Source organism: Schistocerca gregaria, chromosome 9 (genome assembly GCF_023897955.1).
Source record: "Schistocerca gregaria isolate iqSchGreg1 chromosome 9, iqSchGreg1.2, whole genome shotgun sequence".
Taxonomy (NCBI): Eukaryota; Metazoa; Arthropoda; class Insecta; order Orthoptera; family Acrididae; genus Schistocerca; species Schistocerca gregaria.
Window position 1 is genome coordinate 237,431,971 of NC_064928.1, and position 17,503 is coordinate 237,449,473.

The 17,503-nt window shown below is 39.1% G+C and overlaps 1 protein-coding gene across 5 annotated transcripts in view; it reads right to left on the bottom strand.

Moving 5' to 3' along the window:
* LOC126291656 (nuclear RNA export factor 1-like) overlaps positions 1-17,503 on the bottom strand; it is a 190,704-nt gene that overhangs the window by 73,600 nt on the left and 99,601 nt on the right. For all 5 annotated transcript variants that reach the window (XR_007551835.1, XR_007551834.1, XM_049985228.1 and 2 more), the window contains 3 exons: positions 16,603-16,729; positions 9,919-10,118; positions 6,149-6,255 (listed from right to left, as the gene is read on the bottom strand). Coding sequence is in view for 3 of the 5 variants with exons in the window: in XM_049985228.1 (XP_049841185.1) it covers positions 6,149-6,255; positions 9,919-10,118; positions 16,603-16,729 (434 nt within the window). In the remaining 2 variants the exon portion in view is untranslated. The remainder of the gene's footprint in view (positions 1-6,148; positions 6,256-9,918; positions 10,119-16,602; positions 16,730-17,503) is intronic.

A 17,503-nucleotide genomic window follows, 5' to 3' on the forward strand; every position in this document is an offset into this window, starting at 1 on the left:
GGACAAGCTTTGCAGCAATTTCTCCAATACAAATACCAAAGGTAGACTCCACTTTTTGCTAAAACACCTGTCGCATTTGCTTTAAGACGTCTACTGTTGACCTGCATCTGGTGCATCACCAACTGTTTCCAGTCCACCCTTACCTTTTTATTTAAAAAAGAAGGGGGGGGGGGGGAGGGGGGACCTATGTGAAAACAAATACTATTAACAGCTTCTGTTACATAAACTCGCACGATGTCATGTGCCTATCTCAGGTACTGTTCCTCACAATTTATTGAAAAACTAGGCTGGGTGTTATGCTGAGACAAGTGCTTTCACCCACACTGCAGCTTCCTAGGATTGACACTAAAAGGCACTTTTCGAAATGCTTCTCCACATATGAGTGCACGTGTCAATTTTTAACACAGCTTTTCATTTACATGAAGATCCTTTTTTCTCAGTTTTTTGGATACCCCTACCACTACTTCATTGGAAAAAATACAGCAGACAGTCACTTTTTTTTTACAACTTCATTTATGCTGAGACACATATCACATTTGCACCCATCTTCAATTGCATACCAAAATTACATATTCAGCATTAGTATGTGCATGTCAATTGCATTTTGAATACTGCAGTTGCCCTTTGCAGAATACCTGGTCTCCTTGCTACCACATATTTCAAGTTACATATTTATGTGTATTGCATGCAGTTACTTTAATTTTTTATTCTATAGCTCTTTTTTAGGGTAAAAATCGTAGAGGGAGACCGAGAGATGAGTACACTAAGCAGATTCAGAAGGATGTAGGTTGCAGTAGGTACTGGGAGATGAAGCAGCTTGCACAGGATAGAGTAGCATGGAGAGCTGCATCAAACCAGTCTCAGGACTGAAGACAACAACAACAACAACAACAACAACAGCTCTTTTTTTGTACATTATACACCCACACACACACACACACACACACACACACACACACACACACACACACACACACACACACACACTTTTCCGTACAGAGGCAGTACTGTTTTTACAGGAGATTGGAAAAAGGTAGAAGCTGACATTGGGGAAGATCAGTTTGTGTTCCGGAGATATGTAGGAACTCGCAAGATAAAACCGACCCTACGACTTATCTTAGAAGATGGAGTTAAAGAAGACAAGCCTGAGTTTATCAAATTTGTAATTTACAGAAAGCTTTTGAGAATGCTGACTGGAATACACTCTTTCAAATCCTGAAGTTAGCACAGATAGAATATGGGCAGTGAAAAGTTACCTACAAGTTCTACAGAAACCAGATGGCAGTTAAAACAGTCAATGGGCATGAATGGGAAGCAGTGGTTGAGAAGAGAGTAAAAAAAGATTGTAGCCCATCCACAATATTATTCTATCTGCCCAATGAGCAAGCAGTAAAGGAAACCACGGACAAATCTGGAAAGCGGATTAAAGTTCATGGTGAAGAAACAAAAACTCTGAGGTTTGCTGGTGACATAATTCTGTAAGCAACAGCAGGGACTCAGAAAGTCACTAAAAAAGAATGGATAGTGGCTTGAAAAAGAGATTAGAAGTTGAATATCAACCACCATAAAACAAATGTAGTTGAAAGTAGTTGAATTAAATCAGATGGTATGGAGAGAATTAGACTATAGTATGAGACACTAGGCACCTGGAGTAGACAACATTCCAGTAGAACTACTGACAGCCTTGGCAGAGCCAGTCCTAACAAAACTCTACCATCTGGTGAACAAGATGTATGAGACAGGCGAAATACCCTCAGAATTCAAGAAGAATATAATAATTCCAATACCAAAGAAAACAGGTGTTGACAGATGTGAAAATTACCGAACTATCAGTTTAATAATTCACAGCTGCAAAATACTAACGCGAATTCTTTACAGGTGAATGGAAAAATTGATAGAAGCTGACCTTGGGGAAGATCAAATTGGATTCCGTGGAAATGTTGTGGGCAAAATCTTCTCAGGTATTGTTGAAAGGAAAGTGCAAGTATTAGTTGAGGACCAATTGGATGAAAATCAGTGTGGGTTTAGGCCTCTTAGAGGTTGTCAGCACCAGATCTTTAGTTTACGGCAAATAATGGAGAAGTGTTATGAGTGGAACAGGGAATTGTATCTATGCTTTATAGATCCAGAAAAGGCATATGACCGGGTTCCTAGGAGGAAGTTATTGTCTGTTTTACGAGATTATGGAATAGGAGGCAAACTTTTGCAAGCAATTAAAATTCTTTACATGGATAGTCAGGCAGCAGTAAGAGTTGACGGTAAATTGAGTTCATGGTTCAGAGTAGTTTCAGGGGTAAGACAAGGCTGCAACCTGTCTCCACTTTTGTTCATATTATTTGTGGATCATATGTTGAAAACAATAGACTGGCGAGGTGAGATTAAGGTATGTGAACACAGAATAAGCAGTCTTGCATATGTGGGTGACTTAGTTGTGATGGCAGATTCGATTGAAAGTTTGCAAAGTAATATTTCAGAGATAGATCAGAAATGTAAGGACTATGGTATGAAGATTAGCATCTCCAAAACGAAAGTAATGTCAGTAGGAAAGAAATATAAACGGATTGAGTGTCAAATAGGAGCAACAAAGTTCAAACAGGTGGACGGTTTGAAGTACTTAGGATGCATATTTTACAGGATGGCAACATAGTGAAAGAACTGGGAGCGAGGTGTAGCAAAGCTAATGCAGTGAGCGCTCAGCTACGATCTACTTCTTCTGCAAGAAGGAAGTCCGTACCAAGACTAAGTTATCTGTGCACCGTTCAATCTTTCGACCAACTTTGTTGTATGGGAGGGAAAGCTGTGTGGATTCAGGTTACCTTATCAACAAGGTTGAGGTTACGTATATGAAAGAAGCTAGGATGATTGCAGGTACTAGTAGATGAGAACAATGGCAAGAGGTTGTCCACAATGAGGAAATCAAAGAAAAACTGGGAATGAACTCTATAGATGTAGCAGTTAGGGCGAACAGGCTTAGATGGTGGGGTCATGTTACACGCATGGGAGAAGCAAGGTTACCCAAGAGACTCATGGGTTCAGCAGTAGAGGGTTGGAGGAGTCGTGGCAGACCAAGGAGAAAATACCTGGATTCGGTTAGGAATGATTTTGAAGTAATAGGTTTAACATCAGAAGAGGCACCAATGTTAGCACTGAATAGGGGATCATGGAGGAATTTTATAAGGGGGCTATGCTCCAGACTGAACCCTGAAAGGCATAATCAGTCTTAAATGATGATGATGATGATGATGATGATGATGCTGATGAGAAATGTTGGAGCACATGAGGCAACACTGACCCTACCACTTATCTTAGTAGAAAGATTAAGGAAAGGCAACCTACGTTTCTAGCATTTGTAGACTTAGAGAAAGCTTTTGACAATGTTGATTGGAATACTCTCTTTCAAATTCTGAAAGAGGCAGGGGTAAAATACAGGGAGTGAAAGGCTATTTACAATTTGTACAGAAACCATATGGCAGTTATAAGAGTCGAGGGATATGAAAGGGAAGCAGTGGTTGGGAAAGGAGTGAGACAGGGTTGTAGCCTATCCCCAATGTTATTCAATCTGTATATTGAGCAAGCAATAAAGGAAACAAAAGATAAGTTCGAAGTAGGTATTAAAATCCATGGAGAAGAAATAAAAACTTTGAGGTTTGCCGATGACATTGTAATTCTGTCAGAGACAGCAAAAGACTTGGAAGAGCAGTTGAACGGAACGGGCTGTGTCTTGAACGGAGGATATAAGATGAACATCAACAAAAGCAAAACGAGGATAATGGAATGTAGTGGAATTAAGTCGGGTGATCCTGAGGGAATTAGATTAGGAATTGAGACACTTAAAGTAGTAAAGGAGTTTTGCTATTTTGGGAGCAAAATAACTGATGATGGTCGAACGAGAGAGGATATAAAATGTAGACTGGCAATGGCAAGGAAAGTGTTTCTGAAGAAGAAAAATTTGTTAACATCGAGTTTAGATTTAAATGTCAGGAAGTCATTTCTGAAAGTGAAATGTGGATGATTAATAGTTTAGACAAGAAGAGAATAGAAGCTTTCAAAATGTGGTGCTACAGAAGAATGCTGAAGATTAGATGGGTAGATCACATAACTAATGAGGAGGTATTGAATAGGTTTGGGGAGAAGAGGAGTTTGTGGCACAACTTGACTAGAAGAAGGGATCGGTTGGTGGGACACGTTATGAGGCATCAAGGGATCACCAATTTAGTACTGGAGGGCAGCGTGGAGGGTAAAAATTGTAGAGGGAGACCAAGGGATGAATATACTAAGCAGATTCAGAAGGATGTAGGCTGCAGTAGGTACTGGGAGATGATGAAGCTTGGACAGAATAGAGTAGCATGGAGAGCTGCATCAAAGCAGTATCAGGACTGAAGAGCACAACAACAACAACAACAACAATAACAACAACATGAGACACTAAAAGTAGTATGTGACTTTTGCTATTTAGGCAGAAAAGTAACGGGAGATGGTCGAAGTAGAGGGGATATAAAGGCGTACTGGATACAGCAAGAAAAACTGTTCTGAAAAAGCGGAATTTGTTAATGTTTACTGTGCATTTAAGTGTTAGGATGTTCTTTCTTACAGTACTTGTCTTGTGTGTAGTCTTGAACAATAAGGAGTGTGGGCAACAAGAGGATAAAAGCTTTCAAAATGTTGTAATACAGAAGAATGCTGAAAACCCGATAGGTAGTGAGAGTAACAAACTGAACAGAAGAGTGAAGAAATTTATGGCACAACATGACAAAGTATTAATTAGTTGAGAGGACAAATTTTGAGGCATCAAGGAATTGTCAATTTAGTGTTAGACATGTGGGAAGTAAAATTTACACAGGAAAACAAAGTCATGAATACAGAAAGCAGATTCAGGAGGATGTAAGTTGCAGTAGTTATGCAGAGGTGAAGAGGGTTGCACAGGGTAGAGTAGTCTGGAGAGCTGCACCAAACCAGTCTTTGGAATGAAGGCCAGAACAGTGACAAATGACGATGGTTAAGATATGCATCAACATTTCCGAAACATTTTAATTCTTGTTTTCAGTTCCATAAAAGATTTAGGGAAATTGAGAGATCTGTTGGGGGTAAAAATTGTAGAGAGAGGCCAAGGAATGACTACAGTAATCAGGTTCAAATAGAATGTAAGAGGGCATGCTGAAAGCAATGTGTCTCAATTTTTTATTCTGTTTTCAATATCGGTCGAGTTATTACAAGTCACGCCTATCACTCGGTCAACTTTCACACTTTGCTGACACAAGCTGCAGCCCTCTGCTGCTAGAGGATTCCAAATTGTAGCATGTAATGTAACGCACCTTCAACGTAGTCAGCCACTCTACAGTGACAGTGGTGAAGACCACAGCAACATACTGCTGCAGTGTGAAATTCGCCTCACAGTTGCATTACTCATTTGTTTATAACTTAAATAAATTTACAAGTTTTATGTCTGGTAATTGTTTTTCACAGTGGAGCCACAGCTTTTACAATGTAATCATCATAAGCACAATAATGCTGACTGTGTTATACCTGACTGGATAGCTGCATGAGTTACCACACTGCTTCTGGGATTCAGGCAGGTGTGCTGGCATTGGTTCAAATCCACGCAGTGGATTAATAATTAGGGCCAGCGTGCCAGTCAGCCCGGATGTGATTTACAGACAGATTTCCATGTCCAAATAGATGAATATCACGTTTGTTGACAAGCTCTGCCTCAGTTACATGATTCAGAGACATTTACAAAATGTTTGCACACACTACATGCAGTCAGTTTTGGGTACACATATCTCACACTGAAGTGTAATGGGGTGGTGGCAGGAAGGGAATCTAGACGCCCCTTAAATTAACAGTGCCAAATCAAATAGTAAGCCCGATCCCAAAGATGTGGGATAGAGGAACAGGAAAAAGAAGAATGATGACTGTATTATGCCAACTGCACACAGGAAATAACCTGAAACATGCATTTGAATAAATGCTGTTATAAAAAAAGGGGGGGGGGGGTGGCTGCTGTATTGTTTTCATGTAATTTAATCCACATTATTATTTTAAAATGGCTGGTAATAAAGTCACTGTAATGTCACATTACCTACTCTGAAATGATACATTACTACATGGTAATGTTATGAAACTCATGTTGTCAAAATGCAGCACTCACCTAATATAGGGACCCTTGTTATGCATTTGACATATCGGATTACGATCCAAGTATACTTCCGAGATTTGCAAAGTGCGAGGTAGTGAAACTGAACCAGTGCTCTTTATCTGTAAACAAAAACATGCAATTGGTACAGTATTGACAAAAGATAATAGTTTGATATAATGTTAAAATGTTAAGTGTTACTTATTTGCTAATACTAGACAGAATGCATGTTACATGAAGTGTAATGTAACATTAGCAATGTAATATGCATTATACATGAAATGTAATACGAGTCTACACGACTTATGAAATTTCTCAACTTTACAGATGAACAGTGTGATGTTCAGTGCCCATCTTTGATTATTGTACAAATATATTTAAATGACTGACAGCACCGCCAGGTGCTGAGAGCCACCTGTTCACTGACTGGACTGCAAAAAGACTATGAGACACTGTGTGCTTGCCCGCGAAAGGCAAAGGTCCCGAGTTCGAGTCTCAGACTTGCACACAGTTTTAATCTGGCAAGAAGTTTCATATCAGCGCATATATATCTTTCCTTGTGAGCTCCAATTTCCCTTATTTTATTATGATGAGCATTTCTCCCCAAGTACGTTGGCATCAACATAATATTTTAGAATTCGGAGGAGAAAGTGGGTGATTTAAATTTTGTGAAAAGATCCTGCCATAACGAGAAATTCCTTTGTTTTAATGATGTCCACCCTAAATTTCGTATCATGACCATGATGCTCCCCCCACCCCATTTCTCGATAATACAAAATGCACACCTCTTCTTTGAACTTTGTTGACGTACTGCATTAATCGTATCTGATAAGGATCCTGCACAATACAGCAGTACTCCAAAAGAGGATGCACAAGCATAGTGTAGGGAGACTCTCAAGTAAATCTGTTGCATCTTCCAAGAGTTTTGGCAATAAATCACAGTCTTTGGGTCACCTTCCCCAAAACAATTTCTGCGTGTTCTTTCCAATTTAAGTTGTTTATAATTGTAATTCCTAGATATTTAGTTGAATTTACAGCCTTTAGATTTCACTCATTTATTGTGTAACTGAAGCTTTAGCACTCAAGTAGACGACCTCACATATTTCATTATATAGGGTCAATTGCCGATCTTTGCATCATACAGGTATCTCTTCTAAATCATTTTGCAGTTTGTTTTGATCTTCTGACGACTTTCCTAGATGGTAAATGACAGCAACATCTGCAAACAACCTAAGCACACTACCCTGGGGAACATCAGAAATCACTTCTGTTTTACCTGATGATTTTCCATCAGTTAGTATGAACTGTGAACTCACATAACTGAGACAATATTTCATAAGCACACAATCTGATTACAAACCGCTTGTGAGGTACAGTGTCAAAATCCTTCTAGAAATCTAGAAAAACGGAATCAATTTTAAATCCCTTCTCAATAGCACTCAACATTTCGTGTGAGTAAAGAGCTTGTTATGTTTCACAAGAATGATGCTTTCTAAATTCGTGCTGACTGTGTGTCAATAGACCGTTATCTTCGAGGTAATTCATAATGTTCAAACACAGTATACATTCAAAAATTGTGCTGTGTATTGACGTTAATGATATTGGCCTGTAATTTTGTGGATTATTCCTACTGCCTTTCTCAGGTATCTGTGTGACCTGTGGGACTTTCCAGTCTTTGGGTATGGGTCTTTCATTGAGCAAGAAAAAATTTAGGAAGTGATAACTTCTTTCCTTTTATGATTTTGTGGATCGTGGTGGGGGGGGGGGGGGGGGGGTGTTCCCTGAGGATTTGAGATTACGGTTAAACTTCATCCTCAGATACTGAATGAATGAAGTCAGTGTGTTTGCGAGCCATAATTCACATTGCCTCAAGAGAAACACACAGTTGCTAACTGTAATTCTTGTTTTATTGTGTTAAACTTTAACATAAAATTATATCTCTTAAAGAGTATATTACGGAAATTTTTTAAATTTTTAAATTCCATCAGTAACTATGCAAAATATTGAAACTTGAATTTTTGTTGCCCTTCACTGCAACTGGTACCTGTTTCAGAAACAGCGATTTAGTAATAGAGGAGATAGTAAAATGGGATGCTGAGTGTATACAAAGAAGGGCAGCAGGAATGGTCACTAGTTTGTTACATGCACAGGAGAGCACCACTGTGATGCTGAAAATCATGACCTGATATACTACATTAAGATAAATGCAAACAACTTTGGAAAAACTTATTTACAGCTTCAAGAAGCAGTATTAAGTGAGGACGAGGAAAACGCTACAGCCTGTGACCTATTACTCTTGTAGGATCCGTGAAGAGTAGATCAGACTAATTACCGAGTGCACAGCGGCATTTCAGCACTCTTTGTTTTCACATTTCGTACGTGGGTGAAACTAGAAGAAAACCTAATATGTGGTCAACTGGGAGGTACCCTCTGCCATGCACATCACAGTGGTTTGTAATGTAGGGATATAGATTTAGACCCAAATGGCTATTAACATAATCCTTCTGGAGAAAAATGAGAGGCTGTGGAGTTGCACATGCTATATGAACTTGCCATTTCCACCCTGCTACTGCACATTGCATAGAAGAAAAAGCAAGTCTAAAGTTCATGGTCTTTCTCGAGATCAGAGTGACTTTGAATGTGGACTAGTCATAGGATGTCACCCAAGAAACAAATCCATCAAGGACATTTAGACCCTTCTAAAGCTACCTAAGTTGATTGTGATCAATGCAATTGTGAAATAAAAATGTGAACAAATGACTGTAGCTAAACCAAGACCAGGTGGAACATTCGGTGCTCGCCTGGAGAATGTCCAAAAGCTGGCAAGTTTTCTTCCTTTCACGTGTGCCTATTGGCAACTCGGTGCTTCTGCTTTTTGGTGAGTGGTTTCCTTGAATCCTAAAGTATTTATATTCTTCTAGAACTTCCCACAACCTGTATTACAATAGTTAACTATGAAAAACTATTTCTTTAACTGTAGTGTGAAACTGGCATAATCAATTTTTGGTGACTAACACCGATTGCCTGTAAGGTGCACACAGGAGTGAAGAGATCCGGAGCAGATCCGAGTAAGTGGATGCACAAAATGAGCCTGGCGAGTTTGCAAAATTTTCAAATACATTATCCACAAGGAAATAAAAGTCAATTCGGGCTATACACTGTAGCTTCACATCTCACTGATGCCTCAGAATCACAGATGGCAGATTGTTCTGTAGCACTGATTATCTGCATATTTTCAAAATGAATCTGTTGCTCAGCAGTGAAGTGTTCTGTGCTCTGAAACTGATTAAAAGTGTGTGACAGTCCGGGACTAGAGCCTAGGACTTTGTCTTTTGTAGACAATGCTCCGACTGACTGAGTTACCTGGGCACAAGGCACAACCCAACCTCACACACCAGGACCCCTATATCTTACTAGAAACACTCCTGTGCACTTTGGTGGAGTAGCATACTCGGGAGAAAGGATTTCTGAGTATGTTGAGTTTTTAGGTTCCAGCTCCAGTGTGGCACACAATTTTAATGGCAGACATATCATTTGCATGTCGCATATAACAAATTGGTGAGATAAGGCCCATTCGAGTCACACGTATCGGTTGCGGCACTGTAGTTTTCACTGTTATTAAGTCTATTCTCTTACTTCTATTTTTTTCCATTTCATTTCAGAATGTCTTAATCTTTATTTCTGACTTTACTTATCTCAGTTTGGATAAAACTTGCTTAAGCAGTTCAGTCAATGGAGGAAATACAAAGATTGCCACTTTGAAACTTTAACTGATTTAAACTTACCTTATTGTCCGACAAATCCAGAGTTCGCAGAGACTTCCACTTGGTATGGGCCAGAAACTCCCACAAGGCAGTCAGTGAAGTGATCCCGTTCCCTGCGAGCCCGAGGGCGATGAGCTCTGGTGCCGCGACCTCTGCGACCCTCAGCATCTGGTCCAGGATGTGCCAGTTCTCACTCGGGTCGTACAGCATTTCCTCGACCTCTTACCGATGGCGGAAACGAGAATCGTTAGTGCGAGGATGGACGTATTTCAAATCGCATGAATGTATCTTTGTGTAAATCTAGATTACCACTGTTACTTATGAGGCAGTAGCTACAAAATACAGTTTCAATATATTAGGAACTAGATACAGGTGCACTAATTCTTTACATTTAACAAACAATTTCATTTACTTTTAAAACCATCTTCAGGTTTTTTTTTTTTGTACCAGAAAGAAAGGCTATCACAAACTGTTATATAACACATTAACCACCCTGGCAGAATGACCCTTATGCTTCAAGATCCATGGATTTGGATGCTACTGACTACTGATGTTGTCTTTATTATTTTGTATGCAGCCATGTAAAAAAAAAAAAGAGACCTACCTTCTAGTTTATACCGCTCACCACATTACTCAAATTAACAGTACAAGAACATGTTCAAATACCACAAATAATTTTCTGCAAGAGTTTTGTTTACACCACAATGGAATGACTTACATTCTTCAACAGAAATTTTAAAAATATGACAGTCAGTTAATTAAAACTTTGCTCCAGTAAAGTGCTTTACATCAGTACAAATGCACACACTTATTTGCAATGGCAGCTTATTTTTAACTATGGTACACGTCTTGTTTCTCGAACACAATGCACGAGAACAGTTTTCACGAAGCACCAAGTGTGGTGTACAGAACCGAATCCACGCATAGCTGTCAGTAAATGGCAAATGACAATCCAGTCTCATATCATACTGAAACAAGTTGCCTGGCAAGCAGCTGGATCATAAGTGACAAACAAGTTAATCTGCAGCTCATTCACTGAACTTCTTATGCAGTCCCGGAGACTCTGGATCCACGCACCAGATACTATATGTGTGGGGAGGGCATATTGCATATAATATCACTATCTGTGCTACTGTGCTAAGCCAAAAGCCTTTGGTGGTGTCATCAGCCAAATTATGCCATCTGATTTGCTGTCAGATACTTCATTTTCTTTTGGTACAGATAATTTGGTCATAAAATTGATAAAAATCAGTTTTTAAAATGAAGAATAGCTACAGTTGTGTAATTGTATGATGAATCGATAGAAAATTTACTCACCAAACGATGGTAGGAGAACACACGATAAAGGTATTAAAATTTGCAAGCTTTTGGAGACCAAAGGCTACTTCTAACAGAACGGTGGGAGGGGAAGGAACATGGATGAAGGGAAAGACTGGTGAGGTTTAGGAAATGGGAAGAGATTGGAAAAGTCACCTTCAACTTTGGGCCAGGGCGACTTATACAGACAGGTCACAAAATAAAAGATATACAAAACCAAAATGGAGTGAAGAAAGGAATAGTTACTGAGAACAAATGCTGAAACCAGAAAAATTAATGTAAATTAAGACCAGATGGGTGGTGAGAACCGAGGACAAGTTGTAACGCCAGTCCCCGGCTGCATATTCTGAGAAACGGAGTCTGGAGGAAGAATCTAGATGACTCTTGTGGTGAAACAGTCACCAATGTCATGACTGTCATGTTGTAGAATCTGCAACGGGGAATTGTATGTTGTCAACCTCCGCCCAATCATTGGTGGTAGCCACGCCAATGTAAAAGGCCGAACAGTGTTTATATAACAGCAAGTATGTGACGTGCAGTTTCACATTTGCAGGATGGTAGGAGGGTACACATTGCAAGTCTTATAGTGGGGACAGTCACAGAGGTAGGAGCCATAGGGTAGGGAGATGGGTGCAGGAGGAGGATAGGGTCTGACAATGATATTGTGGAAATTGGGAGAGCAATGAAAAGCTATATTCTAGGTGTGGTTGGAAAAATGCCAGACAGAATGGATCTCATTTCAGGGCACAATTTAAGGAAGTCATAGACTTGTCAAAGTAACTGATTATTAATATATTCGAGATCAGAGTAACACTGAGGACAAGAGGTGTCCTGGTACTCCTAATTCCCCCTCCCCCTGAAAGTATCAGCAGTACCAGGGCTGGATACGATCGGCCAGGAAATTTTCTTTTGAGTGAGGCTAGTCCGGTAATTATGTCCAGTGAAGGTTGAGGTGAGAATGGTGATGCAATGGCGTAAAGAGTCTGAATAAGAACAAATATGTTTGTCTTGAAAGCCGGGGTTGTATGGAAGGGAACATCTGACATGGAAAGGATAGGAACTGTCAGAATGTAAGTGCTGTTGTTTGTTAGTAGGTTTAATGGGAACAGAAGTGTGTAGCTGACCCTCTGTGAAGAGGAAAGTGGCATAGCATTCAGAATAGGAGCGTGTGAAATTTAATTGAGAGAATGTATTTAGAGATTCCAATCATAACAGGTCAGCCTCACCATGAGTTCATATGGTAAAGATGTCATCAATGTGTGAACCAAATCAATAGCTGAAGCCTTATGAATCCCAGAAAAGATCTTAAGAAGAAGGTAAAAGGTGGGGGGATGGGGTGAGGGATTGGTTTGGGTGGGATAAGAAGTTCTATGGACTGAGGTGTTAGTGCTTGTGATCATGAGTTATCATTGCTCTGGGAAGCAGTGATGAAGGCTGGGGGATGTTGAGTACATAGGCTAAGCTCAGTTTGCAAAGGATGAGTGGTAGTTGATGGTGTGGCTGTCGGAGAGCTGGAGAGAGAGAGAGAGAGAGAGAGAGAGAGAGAGAGAGAGAGAGAGAGAGAAATTGCTTTTGAAAGAGTTTAGAAGAAGGTGGGATAGCTTTTTGTGATGAAGTCTGGCCTGTTTTTGCAGTTTGTAGCTGGCTTAAATATGGCACTTCTTTATAATGTACCTGGATAATCTGTGACGTACATGCCTCATCTGTCAATTTCCACTCCATCAGACTTCTCTCATTCTACAAAATCCTGCAGTGTTATCTGCCCCTCATGTTTCCTAGGATGGTATAATCTGCCAATCCAACTTCAAAATGCAACAAAAGGTCAGACATCACTAACCCCTGATCCAGGGTTCTGGTTGGCTTTTGTGAACTCAAGCCATTTCCTAAACTTTACCAGTGCTTTCCCTTCACCACTCTTCCTTCCCCTTCGAGCCATCTGCCACAGAAGGCAGCCACTGGCTCCAAAAGTTTGCAAATATCGATACTTTTAGAAGTGTGTTCTCCTGCCACTGGCTCGGTGAGTAGGTTTTTTATCTAGCCAATTACATTATATTTTCAAAAACTGATTGTTCCTGTTGATACAACAATGAAAGTTCTTCAATGTCTAAAAGCTGTTGAATATCGCTTTTACAGTATCCAGCAATTCCAACATATTTTCTATCTGTTCACAATTTATGCGCAAACAGTTCATAATGTGTATTCTGTGAGAGATGTTACAACAGTTCTTGGCCAAAATAAAATAAACAAATAAATTTTAAAAAATGCAAGATGTAAGAGAATGTACATCCCCACCTTCACACTTTTAAAATCAAATTTTTCATAAAAGGAAACCAAGATCCCAGCAACAGTGTGAACTAACTTGGTAGTGACCAATTACATACACATTCTGTAGTTATACAAATTGAAGAATATGAAAGGGAAGCGGTGGTTGAGAAAGAAGTGAGACAGGGTTGGAGCCTATCCCCCATGTTATTCAATCTGTACATTGAAGAAGCAATACAGGAAACAAAAGAGAAATTTGGAAGGAAAATTGAAAGTTACGTAGAAAAAATAAAACTCTTTTTGCAACAGCATTGTAATTCTGCCAGAGATGAAAATGGACTTGGAAGTCAGTTGGATGCAATTGACAGTGTTTTTAAAAGAAGTTAAAAGTTAAAATATAACAAGGCTAAGGGGCTGTATAAAATTAAGTCAGGTGACGAGAAGGGAATTAAATTAGGAAATGAGACAAATATTTGGGCCACAAAAAAACTGACAACGGAAGTAAAGAATAAGAAAATGTAGAATGACATTAGCAAGTGAATCTTTCCCGATAAAGACAAATATGTTGTCCTGTGTGAGCACTGTACCTTTTCATTTTGCTTGCTTTTGTTTTTATGATTGTAGGAACAATTATTTTATTTGTTGTTACAGTTGTCTGTCATTTGGTAATCAATGATGTCAGAGAAAATTCATCGAGAGCTACGAGTGGGAAAATTCGACCGGTGTATTCCCGTACGAGAACAGTCGAGAGAAACAAGTTTGTCTATTATGTGCCTACTTTCAGACTGAAAAACTTAAATGGTGGCCCACTGCTCACAATTAACAAGGGAATCGATAGAACTGCTGTTGCACTGAATACGAACGAAAACACTGTGGTGATGATTGGCAAGGAAATATTTTGAAAAGGAAAGGAAGAAAGCTTGAAACTCCAGGGAAAAAGCATTGCACAAATAAGCTGATTACCAATAAAGATTTCATTTGCTGACAATGTGATGTGTAATCAGGATTATCGTTGTTATTGCGGACAATAAAGATCTGACTCTCAGGAAGTTATTGGTCACACTTAAGGGATTGGGCCTTTTTGTGGCAGTTGTACATTGTTATTCACAGCTTTGCACAACCTGAGATTTCACTGTGGATATTCCTTTGGCCATAAGCTGTTGACAAACAGAGGGATGATGTCGGTGGATGGTGATGCTGGCTGTTAATGCATATCTGTGATTTGAACGTCTATTAAGTTGTATGGCTTGATGAAATGTGATGCAATTCAGGTCATGTTTTCAAGTAATGCTGGACAGATAATACAATTAAAGGAACAAGGGCAATTTCTTCTGACAAGGCTGGCAGACTTTTTCTTCTTCATGCATGCACCTCTCAAGGTTTCCTTCCTTAAAGTCTGTTGCTTCCTAAATCAAAGAAGACAGGAGATTTTCTTTAAATGCAAAAATTTTAGCTTGGGCTTTACCATGACTGTTATCGATATCAAATGAAAGAACATGTTTACTGTTACCAGTCACTGTTTGTTTATATCCACGACACGTTTCGAAGGTTTAAACCTCCATCATCAAGTGAACTTACATGTGTAGGTATGACGTGTGTGTGTTGTGTTATGATTTTGCGGTAACTGGTGGCACTGTCTACTAGATAAAGGAAAATACTATTTCAGAATATGATTTTTGAGGGCTTTTAGACTAAAAACTAAATGCATATATAACAGTGGAAATAAAACAAGTAAAATAGAAACTCATAGACAAAAAGAACCTATAGAAAAAGAGAATCATTATCTTGAAGTACAAAGAATATATATCATAACAACATAATTATTTTGGAATAAATGTTAAATGGTTGTGGAGATCTTTGCTTGAGTTGCTGAACACATGGTTTTGAATAAATATTTTCAGTGGTACACAAATCCGATTCTGTGATTCTAATGACACTGGACAACCAAAACTCTACACCGTCCATTTTAATTCATTTTTACCATCACTTTTCCCCAATGTTATTTGTTATGCGCACGGATTTGACTTTCAGTTCTCAGATTCCTTTATCTGTTCAGGAAACATTAGCACAATGCAGTAGAGGGTTTGTGGAAGAATTTTTCTCAGCTCAGATGTCAAGTTAAAGCTAAATGGTGGTCACCTTAGGCAGACTGACCTCCGCAACTACTGAAGCAACAGACAGAAATTCTGGCATTTGTCACAACTTCCAGGCTCTTCTGATAATACATCTTCACTCAATTCATCTGCTGAAAAGAATAATGTAGTGTGCACAACACTTCAATACCTGTTTTACTGACTGGAAATCAATCAATCAATTTAATCTCACCCACTAAAAAAAAAAAAAGTAAAGAGTGCCACAATACTGACATGCTGTCAGTAACACACCTTCATACTTCTTGTGAAGTAATCTTATCCACTGTTTAAATTGTCTGAAAGCTCTTCCACATTAACTGAGCTAACAATTTGCAGATCCAATAAACTTTACATGCTGTAACTAACAGCACAGAAGTCAGAAACACCAAGGATGTAAAAAAAAAAAAAAAAAAAAAAAAAAAATATATAGAACAAAAGTAACACTAAACTGAGCTGTGCAGGCTGAGTGGGGAGGGGTAAGAAAACAACTGACACATGGCCAATGAGTGGGCTGGACACGGTGTATGCAATGCTACTGTTCGAGCCAAGTGGCTTGCACATGCATAGAATGCGTCCAATAGGGCTACCTGGACCGTAGCCTATACTACTCGCTCCCCCGTGCAGGCATGCTGACACGTGCTCGTCAGCCCAGTGGAGAGCACCGGAATAGCCTACTCTAAACTGAACACTGAAGTCTGTAGACTCTAACTTCAACAAATTTTGGGTAACGTTTGGCAGGTAAATTATAGAGCTTTGATGCTCATTGAATTCAGATCAGTTATGGTTACAGAACCAATGATGTGGATGACCAGATAGACATTTCTGAAATCTGCAAGCTCTATATCACAGTCAGTATAACAATCACAAGCGAGTAGTGAGAACAATGCTGGAATTTAATACAAATTCATGAGAGAGAGAGAGAGAGAGAGAGGGAGGGAGAGAGAGAGAGAGAGAGAATATGAATACCACCAAAAATGTTTTATCTTTTACTCACCAGGAATATCATTTATACAAGAGAGATCCAAGAACTTTTTCTGACTGTCCAGCCTTCTGGAAATAATTTCTTTCAGAGCTTCTGATAGGTTGAAATTTTTACTAAACAGTTTGATTGTCATTTCAATCTGTAGGTTTAAAAGAGCACAATTTTATCAATGAAGCAGAAGTAACACAAAATGTTATAATGACTACACTACTTGTGAATCCAAAGAACACAAATTACACTATTATGCTTGATAATAAACAAAATTTAGCTTCACAGCTGGTTTTTAACCTTTCGGAACTTAGTGACCTTCCCCTACCTATGTCCTTCTGTCCTGCCAAGGACGGAAACTTATAGTTTCACGATGTAGCAAGAGTTATGCACGTGTCTGTAAACTGTAATGGAATTTTCCCTCCTAGAGCTAAATACTAGTTAGCAATTCCGTCTCTGTAATGTCATATTTATTACACGACAACTTCCCATTAGACTTAGTGTTTGGCAGAGGTTTCACAAAACCAGTTTCAGACTATTTCTTGCTCATTCCAATCTCTAACAGCAAGAATTAAATCTTTCCGAGCACACTCCGATTCTCATATTTTATGATAAAGATTTCTACCTATGTAGGTGGAGTTGATAAAATATTTTCATATTCAGAGAACAAAATTCTCTTTAAATTCTGTGAAAGATCTCACTGCAATGAAATAGCCTTCATTTTAATGACTGCAACAGTGACACTTTCTCCCCATCTCACGATAATACGAAATGAGCTGCTCTTCTCTGAACTTTTTCGACATGCTCCTTCGAAAGGATCCTGTATCGCGCAACAGTACTAAAGAAGAAGACTGACAAATGTAGTGTAGGCAGTCCCTTTAGTACAAATGATGAATCTTCTAAGGGTTCAGGCAATAAAATACAG